This window comes from Vipera ursinii (assembly GCF_947247035.1).
Source record: "Vipera ursinii genome assembly, chromosome: 7".
In the NCBI taxonomy this organism is placed as follows: Eukaryota; Metazoa; Chordata; class Lepidosauria; order Squamata; family Viperidae; genus Vipera; species Vipera ursinii.
Window position 1 is genome coordinate 66266236 of NC_139521.1, and position 23873 is coordinate 66290108.

Below are 23873 nucleotides of genomic sequence, written 5' to 3' on the forward strand. Positions count from 1 at the left end.
TCAAACTTGGCCCTTTTATGACTTGTGGACTTCAACTCCCAGAATTCCTCAGCTAGGCACACTGGCTGAGGAATTCTGGGAGTTGAAGTCCACAAGTCATAAAAGGGCCAAGTTTGAAGACCCCTGGATAGAATATACTCACAGACTCTCCTCCTAATAGAAATAGCTAGCTAGGTGGTAGACTTTGCCCAACTCTATAATGGCTTTGCTTGAATAAATCTGTGATAGCGATAAAACCTACTTTACTCTTTATTCCTCAGTTCAGGTTCCTATTCTCAAGGACACTTATAGAGATACATAGAATGCAAAGTGAAATGCCTCATTTTTAAGATTGCAGCTAACCCTCTTTAGACTACGCCTTTCGGTTTCTTGTTCAGCCTTTTCCTTCCATGCATTCCTTACTTCTAAATAAACTAACTTTTCTATACATGGATCGCATCTAATTTTTCTTGGCCTGTTCTAAAACCTGCCGGCCATATTTTATCTTTGAAATTTTACATATTTTAATAAACCTCCAAACATTTCTATAATTTCATCTTGTGCAAGCTAATTGATACAGATGGGCATTTGGAGAAGCGGTGTGCCGTTTTAGTGCATGTACTGGCTTGTGTGCGAATATTTGGCTTTGAATCTGGCAACTCTAAAACCTTCATCAGAACCCAAGGAAACCAAAAGAATTTAAAAGATTTTTTTTAAATCCTAGATCAGTGATGGCTAAGCTTTTAGAGACCGAGTGCCCAAACTGCAACCCAAAACCCACTTATGTATCATCAGGTGCCGGGTGGGTGTGGCCCATTGGGTGGGTGTGGCTGCAGGGTAATGGCAGACTGAGTGGGACTAAAAAGTTCAATCAATCAATTCCAACTTTGCGAGATCTTTTTTCCCAACGATAAGTTGAAATTGATTGATTAATTGAACCTTTTTCCCCCCACACAGCGATGGAGACCTAAAGTGAAAAGGTTTTATAAAACCCAGCTGAAGGCCTAGGACTGGGGTGACGGTGCATGTGCCTACAGAGAGGGCTCTGCGTGCCACCTGTGGCACGTGTGCCATAGGTTCGCCACCACGGTCCTGCATTGTCACCAGGTTTTACTAAATGGAATGAAATGCATAGCACAGTCCTATTAAACTGTGTTTGTTCTATTCAGCTCTTTAAATTTTACACGTACATTCTAAGTTCCACTGTGTTCATCCCTAAGTATATTTCAGAATGCCATTATATGATTAAATGATAATCATTAAATAAATGATTGTAGGAGATGACCAGGCTGAGCCCAAGGATGGGGGTCCCATAAGAGACCTAAGTTCAGGCCCTCTTGAAGTAGTTGACTCCTATCTGGCACCAATTCACCTTGAGTATAGATAGCGTGAAGTAAACTTGCAGTACTTTTGAACTCTATCCTGGTTCTTGATTCTTTGCACCTGATAATTATTCTGTACACTTGTATACAGATTGAAGAAGAGGCTGGTGAAAAAAGTGTATTTAATTTTCTTGTGATATTGGTGTATATATATATGGATCTTTGGTCATTCGGGTTTTTCCCCGCGTAGAATTAAAGGAAAAAACCCGAATGACCAAAGATCCACATACAAACACCCGCGAAAACCTCAGAAAACATATATGTGTGTGTGTGTGTGTGTGAAATGTTAACTATATATATATATATATATATATATATATATATATATATATATATATATATATATATATATATATATATAAAATTTAGATATATGTAATATATATATAATATATAATATATATATAACAAAAGGAATTTGGGTGGAATTAAGATATGAAATCCATCTTCTAAGGTAGTTGCTCACAATTTGATGTTTTTATTAAATATAATTCATTTGAAATCTCTTTCTTCAAAATCCACGAGGTCCACCAAACATTTTTCATTGATCATTCTAATGAATAAATCCACTAAAAGGTGCATCCCTAAAGGAAACATCCCAAGAAGGTCCTATCCAGACAAAATATCTGAGGTCTTTTGAGTTGAAAAGAAACCTTTGAATGTTGGCAGTACTCCTTAGCAGAATTTCACAATTCTACACTTTTGTAATCTGGATACCTGAATACAATAACAAAACACATGGTTGTGAAGAATGCAGATGCATTTAAACACCTTTTTTTCCCAGTAAACTATACAGAAGCAATGTCTGGGATGAGATTATGTCTCTGCTGTCACAGATCCTAGAGAGAAAATTGGTTGGTTGGTTTCATATATCTATATACTGATCTTTCTCTAAGGAACTCATTGCAATTTAAATTGCTCCCAGTAGGCTTTTCATCAAATGAATAGCTGTCTTATCTTCAACAGTTGAAGCTTATCATGTCCCTACAGACATTTCGTTGGTCCTACATCCTTGTTTTTGAAGCCAAAGGTTTTGCCTAATATTTCAAAATAAGAGGGGTCTTCTTCATCCTGAGATGAAGTAAAACTTTTGTCTGGACTCTTATCAGTGCTGGTGAGGTTTAAAATTATTGCTTGTTTGAAATTAAAATAGAAAAATAAAGGGGAAGTTAGGTTACCACCACTTTAAGAATTCAGCCAAAATACCATTTTTAGTATGTAATGACAACTTAGAAATAAATCAATCATTTAAGAATTCGCTAATGTTAAGTAATGATAACAGCTAAACAAGTAAGATTTTTTTCCCCTCTTTGTGCTCCCCTTTTAATTTTAAGCATTCTTTTTCAAGTTTTCCTCTCAAGATTTTGAGCCAAGTCTCATATCTGGAGGGCTTCATGTTGAAGAAGGCAGATTTATATTTTCTCTCTCTGGTTTTCTCATCTCACCTCTCTGAAGTATGCCCTTGCTTATGTCACATTATTCATATTTAAATTTGGCAAATTTATGGAGTGCTTTTGCTTTAGGCTGTTTGATACGTAAAACAGGGTTACCGCATTCTCCTTTTCGTTGCCATGCTAAGGTGGATATTCTCTGAGGTAACTTTCATCTCAAACATAGTCTATGCCTGTATATGTGAAATTTCTTTGTGAAATTTCTTTCCCTTGAAAAGGCACAACCCTGTCCCCTTCAATATTATCCAGGAAGACAAGCAAAACAAAAACTCACCCCACAGGGTTGTTGTTGAGGTGCAAATAGGAGGAGAAAGAAATACAGGTAGTCCTCGACTTACAGCAGTTCATTTAGTGACCATTTGAAGTTACAATGGCACTGAAAAAACTGACTGTTTTTCACACTTAACGACCCTTGTGGCATCCCCATGGTCACGTGACCAAAATTCAGACCCTTGGGAACTGGCTCATATCTGAGACGGTTGCATTGTCCTGGGATCATGTGATCACCTTTTATGGCCTTCTGATAAGCAAAGTCAAAGAGGAAACCAGATACATTTAACAACCGTGTTATTAACAAGTGCAGTGATTCACTTAACAACTGTGGCAAGAAAGGTCATAAATGGGTCAAAATTCACTTAACAACTGTCTCACTTAAAAACAGAAATGTTGAGCTCAATTGTGGTCGTAAGTCGAGGACCATCTGTGTTAGGTATGTTAGCCACCTCGAGCTATTTATCAAAATAATAAAGGCAGGAAATAAATCTTCTCATCTGGGTTGGATTGCAAATTATGTTGTATCTTCTCTGTTTGCCTCCCAAAGCATTTATTTTGATTCCTGGAACATTTGTTTCTTAAAACAATCATAACTCAGATGATTTATTTCCTGCCAGTTGAAATCAGCTCTTTGCAGGTCATTAAAGACAACTAATATCCAGACTGAGACAGCACTGATTCACACATCATGCTGACCTTCAGTTTAACTATAATATATTGAATGAATAAAGTTAACATGGTTTGCACAACTCATACACCATGATCATACAACTTTAAGCACAATCTAATGAATTTATTATAATTAAATGTAATGTATGAATGATATGACTTAGATATGTACATATGATGATACAATACTCTTGTTCATAGTTCATTTGTTTTGGCTTTAGCAATTTATGTGTTTAGTTAAAAGCAATATTTCTTCCAATTAAACTGGGCCATTAAAATTGATTTTTACTGTTTTGTTTATTTTAATACACTCCGGCCACAACTGATTGATGTTAAACCAGTATTTTTTTTAAAACTGTAACTATTGAAGTTAAGTTATAGCTTTTGTGATAAAACTATAGCTGACTTAGAATTCTTGTATTTTTTTAACCCCTTCATGGATTACTGCCTTGTCGTGGCGAAGGGGCTTGCTAACTTACTAACTTAACAACTGCAGTGATGTACTTAACAACTGTGGCAAGAAAAGTTGTAAAAATGGGGCAAATTTCATTTAACCACTGTCTTGCTTAGCAACAGAAATCTTGGGCTCAATTGTGGTTGTACGTCAAGGACTACCTGTACCACAAATGTTTAGCCATTCATCATTCTTGCATGTGGTAACTGTGATAGCTACAAAAATCACCATGGTTTGGCCTCCAGTTCACTCAGCCCACTGGCAAGCAGAGCCAATCTGCTACTACGTATATACAGGGGAGTGCAGTGGCGGGATTTAACTGGTTCGCACCACTTTGGCAGAACCGGTAGCTAATTTTTTGAAGCCCAGGCCCAGAATGGACTTCCGGAAGTGGCATCCACACAGAGAACTGGTTGTTCACATACTTGAATCCCACCATTGGGGTAGAGACCATATCTCATATTGCACCCAAGTTCATATATTACCTAAGTGAAAATCTAAGCTTATTGGCAATCTGTATTTTGTACTGGCACGCTCCCTTATTATTATTATTGAATGAATGAAAGCCAAAACAAGGGGACAGAGCAATAATAAATAATTTTGCTTTGCTAACTTTAAAATATAACCTATGTAAAGCATCTATGAAGATTCTCAGTCATCCAGGACATAGTTGCTTTTTATTTTTGAAAGGCAACTGGTCTGATTTTTTTTTTTGAGGAAGATGTTTCACTGATAGGAAATGAAATGTCTTTTTCTTCTTCCTCCTCAAAAAATCAGTCCAGTTGCTTTTTCAGAAATAGGAAGCATCTTTGAGACAACCTGTGTAAAGGCAGATTATTCCATCAACCCTGATCAGTGAATTAAGTGAATTAAGTTAAAGAATATCTTCCTTTCTTTAATCAGTATGTTACAAAAATGTAGTAGTCCATACTAGTTGGAGCTTACATTTTAAAACATAACATAGGTAAATAACTAAGGGAAAACAGTGGGCATGGAAACAGAGATAAAAAGAGGAGAAACAAAGGAGAGAAATGCATTTATGTCAGGCTTGATATTTTATTCAGGGTGGACAAATCTTTAAGTGCCGCTGTGTATTTTACACCTCATATATAGGGGCATTTGGGACTGTATTGTTACAGTGGGGTTTGAGGGCTAAGAATTTGGGCCGAAGAGTGTACATAAAGGATTGTCTTCATGAAAGAATTTGATGCCCTATAGCCTTCATAAATTTATCTTCTGAATTTTGGTATATAAAAAAAATTTTTGCTAAATTAGACTATCAATCTAACAGATGGTCTGAAGAGGAAAGAATCAGACAAAAAATAATCTCCAAAATTAAGGCATGTTTATGTGTGCATTTCTATCTAAATACTAGGAGGGAGAATAGGTTGCCAGCGGGAGATGCCAGTTTTCATTATGGGTCCCTACTGATTTTCTATTACCATTGTCATTTGATTTCTGATACTTGCTTTAAGACATGTCGTTACACAGCAGGCATCTGAGGGTGTTGGGCAGAAGATTTCCCTGGTAGCTTTCACACCAACTGCAGCAGAAGCAACATAAATCAGTGAGAAAGAGTCAAGATGTCCAAAAAGAAGTAATGCTAGCATGCCAAAAGTGAGCTGTGCAGGAACACCCCAGTCTTAAGCCTGTCAGTGGTTTACCTACTTGCAGCTGAGTGCTTTTCAATTGCTTAAATTTACTTTCTTGTTTTACAGTGTGTGTGAAAATGCTTGTGTGGGGAGGAAGAGGTCACGGGGAATGACCGATGTTCATGGCAGAGCACTGGCTCTGAAGCCAGAAAGTTGATGGTCCCCTAGCGTGTCCAGTGAAAAGAAACAGTAGCAAATGGTGGTGGAACATAGCATAGTCCTACCTTGGCACTTGATTGCTTAAAACCCGTTGAATTCGGTATTTGACGGGTTTTGAAGCAGAAACCTTGTCCCGGCACTCATCTTTCTTCTGGTAGTGGACACACAAGGAAGAACTTGCTGATGTTGGCTGCTTTGTGCCACACTATTTCTTCTGGCCAAAAATCATGTGGTTTTCTCGGTACCTGTTGGTTTTAATATTCATCACATTTTCTGGAACAAATTACCAACAAGTACTGAGGTACAGAATCTATCTATCTATCTATCTATCTATCTGTCTGTCTGTCTGTCTGTCTGTCTGTCTGTCTGTCTGCCTGCCTGCCTGCCTGCCTGCCTGCCTGCCTGCCTGCCTGCCTGCCTGCCTGCCTGCCTATCTATCTATCTATCTATCTATCTATCTATCTATCTATCTATCTATCTATCTATCTATCTATCTATCCATCCATCCATCCACCCACCCACCCACCCACCCACCCACCCACCCACCCACCCACCCACCCACCCACCTATCTATCTATCTATCTATCTATCTATCTATCTATCTATCTATCTATCTATCTATCTATCTATCTATCTATCTATCTACCTACCCACCCACCCACCCCACCCACCCACCCACCCACCCACCCACCCACCCACCCACCCACCCACCCACCCACCCATCTATCTATCTATCTATCTATCTATCTATCTATCTATCTATCTATCTATCTATCTATCTATCTATCTATCCATCCACCCACCCACCCACCCACCCACCCACCCACCCACCCACCCACCCACCCACCTATCTATCTATCTATCTATCTATCTATCTATCTATCTATCTATCTATCTATCTATCATCTATCTATCTATCTATCTATCTATCTATCTATCTATCTATCTATCTATCTATCTATCTATCTATCTATCTTACCTCTTAACCACCCAAAGAGGCAAATCAGCTTGGAAACTTGGTGTGCAGGAAGAGAGAGAAGGCAGACCCTAGCCTATCACAGGTATATCTAATAGCTATGCAGATTTGTGCTTTAGTCTGGCAAGATTCCTGTGTATAAGTGAGCAGCAGTAAAGAAAATAACTTGCTGAAGTAACTCCTCCTGTCATTCTTTAGCCTGACTTCCTTGAGCCTGACATAGATAATGCAAAGACTTTTGTCTTTAATTCTGGCAAAAGAAACGAAACTAGCCTAGGCTAATATAAGGCTGTATTTTATGTCGTAAATTACTAGAAGATAAGCTGTTGGGAGGAGTGGAGAATAAGACTTGTAGCACCCTGTTTCCTATGCATTAGGTAGGTAAATAAGGTGTTTGTATGTAAGAATAAACTCCATGGAATTGTTACTACTGAAACTATTTTGACCTTGAAAATATATTTGACACAGAAAGAAGAGCTCAATCCTCTGCTTGTTGATGGCATACATCTTTCTTTTAGCTTTTCCTGCTTTAAAAAAAATGTGGCCTTGAGGATGAACAAATAAAATCTTTGCTCCATTGCTGAATTAATAAATTTTGTTTTTTCATTACAACTGGAAATGAATAGTAGGTGGGGAGATGTGCTACAGCTCTATTACATTTGATTTATTTAAGCCCAGAGCACTGTATTATGCATCTTTAAGAGATATCTATCTGGGAAAATGGCTGCAACCTTTGCTTGAAATTATGGTGTTCTCCATGATTGAAATATTCAATTTTGATAGAAAAGGTCAGAGAATTCAGTGTGCCTGTGCTGCTTGTTGTTGATCTGCAGTTCCCAGCCTTTGGCATGGCTGCTTTTGATTGAAACAAGCTGATATGAGGAGAGGGCCATGTGGAGGGTCTTGTTTACCCTTATTTCTTGTGCCTCAGATGCAACATTCATGAAGAATGTTAGCCACACATCAACAGAACAAGAGAGCCAATAAGTGCTAGATTCTCTAGAGGCTTTTTTCTTTCCCTGCCAAATTATTGAACCTTTATATTGTCACAGTTTTAAGGAGACTAAAGGGAATTCTGGAAAATGAGCTTCTCCTTTTCCAAGGAGAAAAGGAAAGCTTGAATATCTCCTGTGGGAATTGAGGTTAAAAGTCACTAACAATAGTGGATTATTATGCTGCTGAAATGTATGATGATTACACCTCTGAAATATAGATTGAAGTGTCTACCAGTCTACTATCTTACAAGCTGGGGATGGAGACATAAGTTTCTTGCAGTCTCCCTTTCCAAATGGCACTTTCTTTTAATAAATAGAACTGGGAATTCTTATTGCTCTCTCGCCCCTCCCCCAGTTTTTCCTGGCATAAATACATTATTAAACATAGGTGATATGCTCTTTTCAACATTATTTCTGTGAAAAGGTAAGAAATAAATCAACCAGCTGTGATTTTCTAGTTAAGTAAATCCTTCTAGATAAATAAGTCTTTATCCTCATTCTGTTATTATTATTATTTGGTGGTGGTGATGGTCAATGTTCTGAACTTACTACTGTAATTCCATTTTTTAAACATAAAATTTCAGATTTGTCCATGCATTTCCTGAAACTGTGCAAAAGCAGTTTAACCGAGTGATACTATTATTAGATGAAGTTAGAAATAGCATTAAAGGAAGAGGCATTTTAGTTTTGGTTATTAGTTTTATAATAGTACCCTAATAGTACTAATTAGTAGTTTAAGAGTACTATTAATACTAATAAGAGTAGCCTCTAGGCGAGTGAACTGCAAACAAGTCAAATAAATAAGACATTTTCTAAAAATATATTTATTTGTTGTTCAGTATTGCTATTAGGAATGCTCAGCAGCCTTTCTTGATCTATTGCCCTCTAACTTTATCAGATTTCAATTCCCAGAATAAAAGGATGAATTCCTTTTATAGGTTGGAAGGAGTGAATAGAGATAGACTATATTCTTTATTCCACGAATGAATCCAGTTCAGATCAGAGTTTGGCCAGAGTTTGTAGATTAATATAGATAAGAATATGGATCAGTGAGACTATATACATTATAAATTAAATTACATTGGAATAAATTGAGTTCAATTAATGGACAGGATAAATAATTACTAAGCATGCAGGTAGTCCTCATTTAGTGACTGCCTTGGACAGTGCCTGTTCACAGTTATGACAGTGATGAAAAAGTAACCTATGTCCTTCACAACCTCTGTCAATCAATGCACATCTCTCCAGTAACTGTGAATATAAACATCAATTCTCTTTTTGGTAATCATCCCACTGCCAAGGTAAGCATTCAAAAAGACAGGCAAGTACCTGGCTTCCTCTTGAGCTGAGTTTCAGAAATCTTACTTGCTGTTTGGACTCACCTAGTTCTTTCAAGTCCCAGACTTCTGATGCAGTAAAATAAATGATAGCTGAAATAAAATTGTACGCACGGTGTGGATCGTGTGGTTTTTCGCTTATTATTATTAGCATATGGCACTGTTACATTAGCCAGGAGACTACAGTGCTATTGCAGAGTAATAGTTTGGCTGCCTGTTTACCAGCTCTGTCAGGTACACGCTGGCGTGCTTCTCAAGATGTGCCACAAGAGGGTGAACTAGATTCACACCAGAAAGAAAGATGAGCGGCTCTTCATGCAGTGTCATCCAAGGCCCCTTTCCTTCCGCCAGAGCCGCCTCACAAACGGGAGTCCCAAACAGGAAGGTTCAGAGCCAGCAGGAATCTGACTGGCTGCACAGAACACCAACTCATCTCCCCACTGAAGTAGTATCTATTTATCTACTTGCACATAACATGTTTTCAAACTGCTAGGTGGGCAGAAGCTGAGGTGAGTGATCGGAGCTCACCCTGCCACACAGTGCTAGGACTCCAACCGCTGGAGCAAAGATCATCTCCAGCATCATTAAGCCACTGAACTTAATGATGCTGGAGATAGTCTTTGCTCCAGTGGTTCGAGTCCTAGCACCAGGGCTTTTTTTGTTATAGAATGCCAGGAACGGAGTTCCGGCACCTTTTTTGGATGTAACCTTGTAGGGTAGGCAAGGCGGGTTGTATGACGTGTGAGTTCCAGCACCTTTTTCTTTTACAAAAAAAGCACTGCCTAGCACTGTGTGGCAGGGTGAGTTCCCATCACTCGCCATAGCTTCTGCCCACCTAACACCTCTTTTCACTTAGCTTGGCTCAACAACTGAGTTGCCAGCCTCAATTGTAGTCACTAGCTGTCTTTTTCTAAGCTGTATTGATGCATATTTATTCAAATAAATTGGGATAAGTCTTGGAAGGAAAGTAGAACTATTGAAGAAATGCAAAATTCTATTTCTTTTCTTTTGAAAAAAAAATATTGGAAGTGAATAAAACTCAGGCAATGACTGATATTTGAATGGGAATGCTACAAATTAATAGGCTCTTCTATTGTCATTTTCTTTTTCTTTTCTTATTTTAGTGCTGCATATGATGCTGTACTGGACAGAAATGTAGCTATCAAGAAGCTCAGCAGGCCATTTCAAAATCAGACACATGCTAAGCGGGCTTATAGGGAGCTAGTTCTTATGAAGTGTGTGAATCACAAAAATGTAAGTATTCCTTTGCTGAAAGGCCTCAGAAGCCTGCATAGTTCACACTGCTAAGTGAAAAAGATTATGCTAACACGTTGCTGCAAAGTTGACTGTATAACCTTCGTTATTTTAAATGCAAAATCCGATAGGGCGTGTGTGCCAGCAAATGATATTTTTTTTGAAATATTCTATTAACAAACACGTAGATTTGGACAGAATGCTGAAATACAGATGTTGATCACAGATGCTTTATTCCCTTCCCAAAGCAGATGTCTAGGAAAGGGCACCACACACACACTTTCTTTGTGGCAAGAAGAAAATGTATTACAGTACAGCCATGGAACAGCATATTCGATTATGCTTTTCTTATGGAGATTCCTTCCCGTTTAAAGTTAATGGAAGTTCTCTAGAGAAGAATGAAAAACCTATGTTGACTGCTGGTGACTGCCTGAATTAGTCCCTGCAGTTTTCTGGGCAATGTTTTCGGAAGTGGTTTGCCCTTGCCTTCTTCCTAGGGAGAGCAACTGAATAGAATCAGGATCAATACTAAGGACAAAAGTTATTCATGACAAGTAAAACACCTGTGAAATACATCCTGTCTTCAATTGGGTCACAAAGCATTTGAACCATTCTCCTTAACTCTTTCCTTTACAAAATTTAAAAGCAATGAATGATTCAGGGAACCAGGTATGTCTGGCCTGACAAAGAGAAGGAATAGGGGAGATGTGATAGCTATCTTCCAGTCCTTGAAGGCTGTCGTAAAGAAGAGGAAGACAACCTAGTCTCCAAAGTTCCTGAGGACAGGACAAGAAGTCACAGGTGGAAGATCACTAAAGAGAGATTCAACCTAGAACTAAGGAGAATTTTTCTGACAGTGGCAGCAATTAATCGGTGTATCTTACCTCCAGAAGTTGTGCTCCATCACTAGAGGTTTTCAAGAAGAAACTGGACAGTCATTTGTCTGGAATGATATAGGGTCTTCAGCTAGAGCAAGGTGTTGGACTAGAAGATCTCCAAGGTCCCTTCTAACCCTATTAACCCATGTTCTAGGTTCTATCAAGCTAGTGTCAAGAGGCAGTTTTAGGGCCCTGTGTAATTGGAAAACCATTTGGAAGAAATGCTTCATACCCTGTGTACACATGAACAGAGTACCTATCTACATTAATGTTGGCAAAAACTTTTTTTTTTGAGGAAGAATTAATCAAATCTTTAAGGCACTCTTTGGTTCATAGGAAAAAAATGTGCCTGCCTTCATAAACTGCAGAGAGATGCTATGCTTGCATAAGGTCCAAAGTGGTTCTTCCAAATTGTTTCTAAAGCATGCATATCCCTAATACTTTTCTTGCTCGTGGGCCATGTTGCTATTTTCATTGTAAAATTACTGGCCCAAGATATAGCATACAGGAAAAAAACGTATTGTACACCCATCATCCTAAGCAATTGTAAATGTTACCATTCGAATTCAAAATCCAATTTATCAGATTGACTTCGGATTTTGAAAGTAAACTTTACCTGCCTCAAATCTGAAATGTGATTCCTTTTGATTCAGCTTCTGTTCTTCACCTTGCTAACTAGGGAAGTTGCCAGTTAGGACAACTTCCTATTGGAAGGTCCAAACAGCACTCTGTTCTAGAGCATTCTAGAAAAAGAGGTTGTCATATGCATTTGTGGCTTCATGGGTTTTAATCCAAGCATAGATGACTCCGCTTACATTTTTCCCCCTATGTATTTAACATAGAAAAGCAAGTTTTTTTTTCATTTCCATTTTGGTATGCAAGCACTGGAATTGAGATTTATTTATAGCTAGATAGGTCAAATTTCTTTCTTCAATATTTCTTCTTTCAACCTGAACTAAAGGTTTAATTCTGGCTAGGCTAAGCATTTTAAAATTTCCTACTTTTCTACTCCGTAGGCATGCAACCTACAGTGTTGACTAAATGTAAATTCATGGCCGTTTCTGTGTCTAAATTCCCTTCCTTCTTAGAGACAAGTAATGGGCTATCCATACTGGTGGCTTTCTCTCTCTGGAAGAATTTTTTCTCTCTCTCCCACCCCCCAAATCCATCTTTCATGGATGCCATTGGTGCAGGATGATTTGTCCATCAACAGCCTCCTTGGTCCACTTTAGATGTCTTGACCTGGGCATATTGGAAAAATAATTATATTTCAACATTCAATGCTCTATATAATTCCTTTTGGTTTTCTAGCCATTATACCTCCTCTATCTTTCATTCCATTTTTTCTGGACGAGGAATCTTTCTTCAAAACCGTTCAGTTTTTAAGTGGGTTTTTTTTTTGCTTCAGTAACAGGCTGCCAGTCCCCCTGTGAGAAAATACTGCCTATGAAAAATCAGTGTGCATCTTTCAGGGCTCTATTGACCAGTAGCAACAGAACAAAACATAACTAACATGTCTAAATTAATACATGACAGTATTGTAGCACACTCACACATTATTGAAGAGAAATTCCATTTTCATATGGCCACATTAAAAATATCTGCCAAAGGAGAGAGGGGATCAGTTTTAATGAAAGTAAATCTGTCCAATTTAGAAAATGGCCCATAAACTCTTCGTCCCAAAGCCTAAATCAGGAGCCCTGTAAACAATTAATTGAAAGAATCACAACTAAACATCTGTCCAGTTGAAATAGAAATTAAATACCAGGACAGAAGGGGGAATATATATAATCAGGATATCAAAATTAGAAGTCTTAAGGGAGAAGAACAAAAGTAAAATAAACATAATTCTATGGATTTTATTTTCTGAACTGCTGTCAAGTTTTCTAGTTTGAGCTTGTGGTGTCATTTAAGTACCTGAATCTCAATTTCACTCTATAGTTGTACAGCCTACTATTAGCACTTTATCAACCTCATCCCCAAATGTAACTTGACAGTGGAAGAAACAAATTGTCACATATCCATAGCATCCAATCTTTAATATCAGCTGCTAATGATAACTTTTAAGACCTCTCTGACAACAAATTTGGCTGACAGGAAAATTGAAAGATACACCCCTGCAGATTTAGGCTTTAAATTTACATTTGTTGGGTACATTCTTCAATTTTTCTAGATACATCCTAGCTAAACATAGGAATTCAAAAGTGGCAGTAACAGCAAAATCCAATTTATAGTGGCAGCTAAATTAGTAACTGCAGTAGAAGTCAATAGTTTAGCAATGACCCTTTTGTTTTAAAAGGCAAGCTGCCATTTCTCAAAAGTTCTCTGTTTCCTCTAAGCTTCTGATCCATCTTTAAAATTTCAGAGATGTTTCATGGTTTCGCAAATTTTACCTGTCCTTCCAGTGAAGCTGAAAATGTAGTCACAGAACTCTTAGCTAGGAAGAAAACAGTGAGGCAGTCTGGGTTAACCTGTTCAACTACTAATATTTAATTATTCTTTTGTCTCTTGTTGTGTTTCAGATTATCAGTTTATTAAATGTCTTTACACCACAGAAATCTCTGGAGGAGTTCCAGGATGTGTAAGTAATGCAGTCAAGAGAAAAACTTTGCTATGAGGAAAGGATAGAAATTGCTTTGTTATCTTGCAAGGAAAAGTCAGAGCTAAGAATAAGAAAATGTAAAAAGCTGCTCTTTCTTAGAAACTGCTTAAGGAGACCCTCAAGGTAATCTTGAGTTTTGCAGATTCTATCCTTCTATTACTTTGGGTGTTTCAGAAATCAATTTACACCTTGATGTAGGAATAGAAAAATAGAAAACAGCCATTGAGAATCCTAACAGAAACAGCTGAGCAAATGTACAATGAGTTACAGAGAATGAGGAAGAAAATGAATACAGGATGCATACATATTCCACAGCTTCTAGGAATTTGATTTAATTGCTTTGTGATGGCACTGCCTTCTGAATTTCCTGAGATATGCAGGATTTTGAAAAAAAATGGCAATTCATCCATAAGTCATCTCACTTTAAAAGAGCAAGAGTAGAATAATCAGGAAACTCTTTCATTAGAATTATGATAACCCATGCTCTAAAATTATCTGACAGAAAAATATTAATATTTCTATAAAGCATAATTTTCTGTTGCTTGGCACATAATCAAATCTTGATTGGAATGAAATCTGAGTAATCTATACAATTATTTATTGTCTTCACTTTGTGTCTTATGAGAGAAGGCAAATCTTGGCTGGGCAATCAATTCCTCTCCCAAATATTTTGAATAAGTAGTTATTCTAAAATCTACCAAATTTCAAACTTGGAATGCTACGCTGGAATCGTCTCACAGATGCCAAGGAATGATGATATGACTTTGTTCTTTTATTTAGTTATTTAGTAATGGAGTTGATGGATGCCAATTTGTGTCAGGTGATTCAAATGGAGTTAGATCATGAGCGAATGTCTTACCTGCTCTATCAGATGCTGTGTGGTATCAAGCACCTTCACTCTGCAGGAATCATTCACAGAGTAAGTTGGCCTCTCTCTCTCCACAAAAGTAAGAACAGTTTTCCTACAAGAATGAAATGCATTCATCATTCATGGGCATGCCCATCTCAAGCTTTTATTGTACTCTGATCCTTAGCCAGACACACTAGAATGAACAGCAATATAGATTTCAAAGCCCAAGGGGTGGTTCACATGGAACCCTAAATTCATTTTTTGCATCCCTGAACTCTAACTCTAGTTGCTTATACTGGCAAGGTTTTCTGCCATTTGAGATAGAAAACATGCGGGGAAAAAAGTCTCTGTACAAGTCCTATTGTTTTAGGAACAAAGGCGAGGGGGGGGACCACAAAAAGTCCTCTTAAAAATCAGTGAGAGAAAATCCTGGTCTGTGAGACCGAATCAAGAAATTAACTCCACAGGAAGATTAAAACTATATTTTTAAAATTGGTTGAACAGAACCTTGCAAATTTCATTGAGCTATACCTCCACCCCTTTCTTACATTCCAGTGAATCTGGAAGTCATCCCCCTGATCTGCTTCCAAACATTGTCTCATTTCTCAGATTTTAAGAAGCGTTTCAGCCCCCTTTGCCTAAATAATGGATCTTGCATATTTCCATTAATGTCATCTTCCTGAGCCTCTACCTGGTCCCAATAAGGAATTATGACAAAAACACAACCACTTCGTTGCATAATTGGCCATTTATTGATTATCTCAGTTGCCCCCCCCCAAAAAAAAAATGTTAAATGAGGTCCTTGTGTGGTCATCAAACTTTTGGCCACCCCTAAAATACCTACTACCTTTCTTTGTTCACCAATAAATAATTTTCAGTCAGCTGTAGATCCTCTTGGGTCTTTCATTTCACATTCGTCCTCCACAATAGACAAAAATCAAAGATATTGTGGGTGTAAGGCTTAATACCTTTTCCTTTCTCTCTCTTGTGTCTCTTTCAGGATTTAAAACCAAGTAATATTGTAGTAAAATCAGACTGTACGTTGAAGATCCTGGATTTTGGACTGGCCAGGACCGCAGGCACTAGCTTCATGATGACACCCTATGTGGTCACACGTTATTACAGAGCACCAGAAGTCATCCTTGGAATGGGCTACAAGGAGAATGGTAGGATATATAAATGAGGAGAAAATTGAGACAGAGAAAAGTAAGGACTGTCAATTGTCTGGGAAGTGGAGGGAAGGGAGAAGAAAACCAGTTCTGGATAGGACCAGACTCTGCAAATGTCATTTGATGAAGCCAATACGAGGGGGAAAAAACCAACCTTGCCATCTAAACAAATAAAGGATTGCAATACCATCAGTCTAGATTCAACAGACTGTAGGGGAAAATTTGCAAGTCTAGTATTAAAAGCCATAATCACTGGCCATCTTAGTTGTCATTTTGAGAGTAGAAATAAGAGGTTCATTGAATTCTCTGCTAAATTACTACAAGAAGAGTTACTAAAGATAAAGAGTAGGGTACAGATCACCAGGCAATTAAGAAATAACATTGGATGCCACCCAAGACATTGTTTTAATGCTATACAATATACAATATATGCCTGAGATATAAAGAGCTAATTTAGAGAGAGAGAGAGATAGCCAGTGGTGGGATTCAAATATGTGAACAACCGGTTCTCTGTGTGGATGCCACTTCTGGAAGTCAGTTGAGGGCCATGGGCAACAAAAAAAATAGCTACCGGTTCTGCCAAAGTGGTGCGAACCGGCTGAATCCCACCACTGTATGTAGCCCTTTTACATACATTAAGTACTGTATCCAAATGTGCGCACAATGTTGTCAGCAGCTGAGATCTTCAGCAGCTGAGATGGTTAACTTCCTGTTAGCTGCTAAGCCTGAAGATTTATTTATTTATTTATTTTTGCAGTTTTACAGGATTTATTCTTGAGTGCAAAATAGGCATGTTACTGATGGCAGAAACTCCTACTCTTACATTTTCTTTTTTTTCCCTAGCAAAAATACCATAGCATCTTGATATAATATTCTCCTCATTTTTAAAAGAAAAACAAGTTTTACGTATTTATCCACATAGTGATTTTTCCTTGCTGGAGAAGGAAGCAGTGAAGAAAGGATAAGGATGGGAGCAAGGGGGAATTAAGCTGTAATCTCTACTTTCTTGACTTCAGGAAACAGCAGCAAGATCACAGACATGATGGCACAAAATTGCCACAGAGAGTAGGAGGGAAGGCCCAAAAACAGTATGAAAATGTCCTCATATTAGAGCAAAAGAGTGGACTTTGTCTCTGCCACATTTCTGGCCTTTTAATCTTTACTGAATTCAAAACATGGTCCTTATTCATCCTTCCCTTCTCTAAACTGGCCCTCATCGACTATGTTTTCCAAACTCTGCAGAGGTCTGGAGCCTTCAAGCCTAACCATAATGTAGTTTGCTTTGATTTAGTGTAAAAAAGCCAGCATGACTGATGACACACAACTTGTGTGCTTAAAAAGAATCCCTACTAACAATACATTACTAAGGATATGATTGCAAAAATGACATCAATCAAAGCTGCAAATAAGAAAACAACAGAAATACATTTATTAGATTGCTATTTTGCTAAACAATTTTAATTTTTTAGTATCTTGTGTGTGTTAAATGTAATGAGGAAATTCCTGCATCTTTGAAAGTCTTCCATTTTAAGTTGGGGAATCCAATTAGCATGCTGCAGCTCTTTTCACTGACATCTGACTGCAATCTACAAGCTGACATTTATCAGCTGATTTTTAACCTGATTACTCCGCTGATTAAATCTGATAAAAATTTAAAGTACTACTTTTAAAGTACACCTTGTATTTGCTATTTCAAACTGACAGTTGTCCTAAAAATAATTCTAATTGTGATTAGTTATCAAGTAGTACTCACCAGCTTAAATTTTTTAAAAAATTTTTAAAATAATAATAATAATAATAATAATAATAATAATAATAATATAATAATAATAATAATAATAATAATAATAATAATAATAATTAATAATAATAATTAATAATAAATAAATAAAAATAATAAAAATAATGGCAAGATGCTTTGGAAATCTTCTTATTCAGAAGTTTTGTAACAGCCAACTGGGAAAAAGGTGAATTCAGATGTTGGTTTTGATTTAGATTATAAGCTTTAATGAAGCGCAGGGCTTATTAAATCAGATTTCTGTGCATAGGGTACATAGGAACATAATACGGAAAATCTACAGTGGATCAGACAAAAGGCCAAATAATCATTGGCAATCATAGAAAATTACAAAAGAGTATGATGCAGGTTGCCAATCTGGTCTTTCCTTTCCCCTGAATTGAATTCAGACACCCCTCTGAACTGAAATATCTAGTAGAACTTTCTCAAGAAATCCATGATCAGGCTCCTTACGTCATTCCTGTGATAGCTAAAATTAATTGATATATTTCACATAAGCAAACTAGATTTGGATATTGTGCAATGAACAATCCAATAATTTTGCCACTTGGTGAAAGCCAAGTGAGAAGGGACATGTATAAATGGAGCTATAGACTATTGTGATGTGAGAAATTTTCAGGTTTTGGATTCCCGGAACATTGTAGATATAATAGAACCATTGTAAGAAAGAAGAGAAAGAGATTTTGTTTAAAATTTTCCTTCTAGATTTAAAATATCAGGAAATCATCTTCAATTTATGGGGAAAAGGTCATTTATTTTAAATTAATGACCATCCCATTGTGCTACTTACCTTTTATGGCCATTCCATGTTTTCATTTTTCTCTCAATCCAAATTTATGAATAATATATTTTACCTTGTTTGCTTACATCCTGTTCCCACGATTCCTAAATTACAGTTCCCTTTAAAATACTGGTCCAATGTATTGGACTTGCATTTTCAGACCTGTCCATCCTGTCCCCTAAACATTTTATATAGTATTTGTTTTGGTTAATAAAAAGAATAGCTTGGGTCCACAGTATTTTCTTTTTGTTTCTTTGTCAAGGATAGAAAAAAAGAGAGGAAGAAAAAAAGATTCAAAGAGAATTACAAAATAATCACTAGGTATACCATGGACCATATTGGATAGAATGTTAGCCTTTTTTCATGGTGGCTTCATATTGCTAAAATGATTGGATTTCATCCTGAATATTATGTTGTGTGCACCTGTAATAAACAACAACAACACACACATGCACATTGTTACTTATAACTGGGAAAATGTGACATGTGCAAGTTGACAGGACTCTCCAACTCCTGACACCTGGACTTTGCCAGTACCCAGCATTCATTTGAAATACTCTCCCATTTAGAGAGAAAAGTAGACAACCAGGATAGGATACAGTTAATAGGCAAAGGAATCAATGACTATCCTATGTTGAGAAAAATCATGTTATATCTCCAAGTTGTAAGAGATATTTGTATAATGACCCTCTATAACCAGGATCTCCAAACTTGGCAAATCAGCATTGCTGAATGAGCAATTCTAGGAGCTTGAAGTCTTAAAGTTGCCAAGTTTGGAAACCCTTGCTCTATAAAATCACCATTGTCATCATTGTCCTCATCATCCTCATCTACTGTATAACAGGGGTGTCAAACTGGTGGCCCACGGGCCGGATGCATCATGCACACAGCCCACACCCACCCCATCTCTGCAAAGGCAGAAAATGTGATAAAACGATGGAGTTTGACAACTGTGCTCTATAATTTAAAAATAATGTTGGTTGGGGCCCAATTCCATACTGGCAATGCCTTTAGCCAAGTATAATTTTCAAAGGTAAACCATGTTAAGATAAGAATGGCAAGGAGGCTTAATAGTGATAGGAAATCCTAGTTTCAGTTGGAACCAAAACTGCTTGCACCAGTTTGGGTTACCTAAAACTGACTCAAAATGGAAACCATGTCTTTCTTGAGGAATGTGGTAGGTAACATATATCAGACACTTCCCCTATATAGTCCTATTACTGCTAAATATAGTGATGCAAGGCTTTTTTGTTGGCTTCATATTTAACTGAGATAGAAAGATGAATAATTCATCATATTTCACATATTCCTTAAATTTCATTAAACTGGATCATGGGCAATTCTTTCCTTGTCTGCCAAGTCTGGTCTAACTGCCTGGCACCTGTATTTTTCTTCTGTAATTATGGACTTGGGACTTAGTTGGAGCAGCTATTAATGAAAAATTATAATAATATGAGGCTCTTAATTAAACTCTGCTTCTCATGATAACTTTACCTAAGAAAGTACCCATAGCAAAAATTGCTTCTGCATTTGTCTTATAGCTAGTCATTTCAGCTTAAATCAGTGGCCGATGGAATATCTCTTCAGTTAGTCTTCAGCTGAACATTTTGAGGAGTTCCAGTTTTCTTACTGACGAAAAGTATGCAGTATCACTGATTTTGTGTGTGACAGGAAGAAGATTATGATTGCTTTGCCTTCTGTCTCTGTTCATTCCCAAGGACCACTTGATAATTAGTTTCCACTCACGGAAGGAACCTGAAAAGCAGATCTAAAGATTATATTTTCTATAAATCTCTCTCTATCCATTCATTATCGAGTTTGTAGGTCCTTTTAAGTTTCTCCGTTGTGATCAAAGAACCACCACAAACATTTTTAAAGCAATTCCTCAGCATCCAACCACAACTTTTTGCTCTTTCGTGGATACGTAAACTGAAAAGGCCACATTGTGGCTTATTCCTCTACAGCCATCATTCTGAGAGACAATGAAAAGGGGTGAGAAGGAACAAGGTTGATTACAACCTGTTGGCTGTATACTGTATATATAAAGAGCTCATAAAAGATTCATTTTTACTACATCTTCACAACATGGCAACCACTGACCCGGTTTTTATTTAATCCTCCCAAATGCTATTAAGTAGCCCTTTTGGAATGATTAGCTTTTCTCATCCCCACATCCCAAATCCATTTACTTTGTAATTTCCTTGTGCAGGAGAATAAACAGGAGCATGTAATGAGAATACATCAACTTTTCTGGTACTGTGTAAATGGAGTGACCTGGGTGAAATAAATTACTAGGTTTGACTTTCCCTGCATATGGTCAGTTAGAAACGATTGGAGCCACATGCTATGCTGCCCACGTCTACATTAAAAATAAGTCCTCATGAATTTAGAAGGCTTTATTCCCAGAAAAGGGGATAAGATTTCACCTCTAAACAAATAAGGTGGCACACATCTGTGGCACACATTATAAGAAAGTGGAACACGAATGCCAAGTGTCAAATGATTTTGAAATTAAATTTGCAATTCTTTCAATAAGAGGAATAGAATTTTGATGCAGATATTTTCTGGTTTGGTGGACCTCTGAGCTGCTTCTTTTTATGAAATAACAGTAGTTGTGCATGGGTGGGTATTGTTTGTGTGTGTGTGTGCGTATCTGTATTTTTTAAAAAAAATGTTTGGTGGAAGGTACATAAAATTGTGCTTTCTCTGATCAACTTCTTCTTTTGCCACTCCTATAGGATCCAAAGTGTTTTAGTTAACCTTTCCTGTCCTCTCCCCTCCCCTTTTTCTCTCTTCATTTCCCTATCACTGCCGTTCTAGTGGATATATGGTCAGTAGGATGCATCATGGGAGAAATGGTGCGCCATAAAATCCTCTTTCCAGGAAGGGACTGTATCCTTATGCCATTCGCAATTTTAATTGAATTATTTATTTCCCATCCCGCGCAGGCTCATTCTGCACTTTTCCAATGAAATACAGAATGTACAGGAGGAACACAAAGCAAAAAAAAAAAAAAAAAGCTGAATTGTAGAGGTGTGTGGAATTATTACTGGAGTCATCTGAGATTCAGAGATGATGAAAAAAGAGCAAATATTGTCACGTCCAATTTTACTACCCTACCGTTATATCGGTTCACACGTTTACGAAAATGGCTGATGTGTTTCTTTAAGCTATCCTGACTTTTCCACTCCCCTTTTTGGCTTGATGTTTCGAACATTGTACTCCTTTTGACCTTGGTGATGGCATCATAATCCTTTGTTCGCTAATGCATCATCGGTTTGGGTCCACCTTCACGTTGTATGGATTCAGAGATGGGTCAATACAACATTTATGCTGAATGTTTTGATTTATTCTTTTGTTGCCTAGAAATGTTCTTCAGTCCTTCTGATATGGTTACTCAGATTTTTCAGAATGAGCTTTCCTTATTGTTGCTGTTAATATTACTGCTATTATTATGCATGCGGTTCTGTATTATGAACAAGACTTTGCTTGTTAGCCCTATAGCCTATTTTATTTTGCCCACTTGAGCTTCGGTTATATTCTTTCCACCATCTCTCAAGATGGTGAAAATAATATTGGAAAATGAAAAGAGTTAAAAGAAAGAAAAAAGAAACGTTCTATCTTAGTTGTGGTATTATAGTATAAGAAATTCTATTAATGAGAGGGGAAAATGTATATTTATTTTAACATCCTTTGTCTTAAAAGGAAACAAACGTCATTGATAAATTGGTGTTGACTCTTCTGAGAGCTGATATGATGGCTGGATAGTCATGAGCAATTAAGCAGTTCTGGGTTAAAAAAAATATGGTGATTTGTCCAATATATTGAGGCAAATTCTCCAGTCCTCATATAGAGGAAGCGGAACTGGTGTCATTCTACGGACACCAGTTTGCATTGAAAATCAGATGGAAAGATTAACAGATGAATTGTCAGATAACCACACATCTGCAGAGATTTTCATTTTGCTTGAAAAAGCCATCTGGAATGTTATCAGCAATGCAACAGAAACACCCCTAAATAAATCTTCTACTCATCACAGCTGTAATCTATCTCAAATGGCCAGCAGGTTGTGATTTAAGCCACACATATTTGTGATATCTCCAAGATTTTCTGTTTCAGTGACAAGGGTAATTTCATCCTATTTGAACCAAGGGAGAGAAACATTGCCTACTCAAGAGTTTTGAGTGTGTCCTGAAACATATAAAACTTTTGTTCAGCACTAAGCTTCAAAAATAATATTTGCTATTTTGGTGTGCCACTGTTTTGTTTGCCAAGGGACATTGAAATAGGTCTTTGGAAAGTTGGCTATCCTGTCATACTTCTCAATAAATATGAATCCAGCATCACCCCCAAGGCATAAAATCATATAATGTGTGTTATATATTCACACAAGCAAACTCCATCATGAATCATTGCCTCATCTTTTCATTTACTAAATGTAAAATGAATGGCTCCAAACATTTCCCATATCAGAGATTCAAAGTTAAAACATATTCTCCTGCACCCCACCCTATGAAAGAGGGAGAAAATTACTTTTAGCTATAATATAGAGGCTCCACTCTGGATTGCTACTACAATTTGGATTCAGGGAAATACATTTTAACTAATATGTTTTAACTTGAATGCTCAATGTGATCTAGATTATACTTTCCATGGATTTATTTACATTGCCCCCCAAAATGATTCATCCAAACAAAGGTAATATAAGTGGCAGTTTAGTGGGATTTCTATCAAGAACATAGGGAGAGAGCGAAGAGTTAGATTTTGCCTTCCTTGTAGATTAAAGTCTGGCTCTAGATTGGACTCCTTCCTCTTACATAAAAAGAAAATATAGCTGTTGATAGGTGCATCTTTTAAAGTAATGTATCATTGACTTGCATTGGATTAAAATAGTCCTTTAACTGTATTTGTAAGCATGATTGTACCTATAAAGAGGAATTCACTTTTCATATATTTTAAAGATTTTTTTTTGCAGTACCGTACATGTATTTGCAAATATGTCCCACTCTATTATAGTGGTATTCAAATAGCAAAGAAATATCTCTTCCAGACTTTCCCCTGCATATAATACTGTACAATTGATGTCGTTTAAATGGCTAACAGGATTCAGTAGCAAAATAAATGCATTACCAAATAATGAAAAAGTATGTTCACACACTTAGCAGTACAGATTTCCACTAACCATGTGGCCTATACTTTAAACTGTTTCCCCAT

General features: G+C 37.1%; 1 protein-coding gene across 3 annotated transcripts in view; it reads left to right on the top strand.

Moving 5' to 3' along the window:
* MAPK10 (mitogen-activated protein kinase 10) overlaps positions 1 to 23873 on the top strand; it is a gene marked incomplete at both ends in the record, with an annotated part of 110504 nt that overhangs the window by 42794 nt on the left and 43837 nt on the right. For 2 of the 3 annotated variants that reach the window (XM_083367566.1, XM_083367567.1), the window contains 4 exons: positions 10452 to 10581; positions 13982 to 14040; positions 14842 to 14980; positions 15912 to 16077. In XM_083367566.1, coding sequence (XP_083223692.1) covers positions 10452 to 10581; positions 13982 to 14040; positions 14842 to 14980; positions 15912 to 16077 — 494 coding nt within the window. Of the gene's footprint in view, positions 1 to 10451; positions 10582 to 13981; positions 14041 to 14841; positions 14981 to 15911; positions 16078 to 21479; positions 21552 to 23873 lie in introns of all 3 variants that reach the window. The other variant, XM_083367565.1, reaches the window with a different exon arrangement.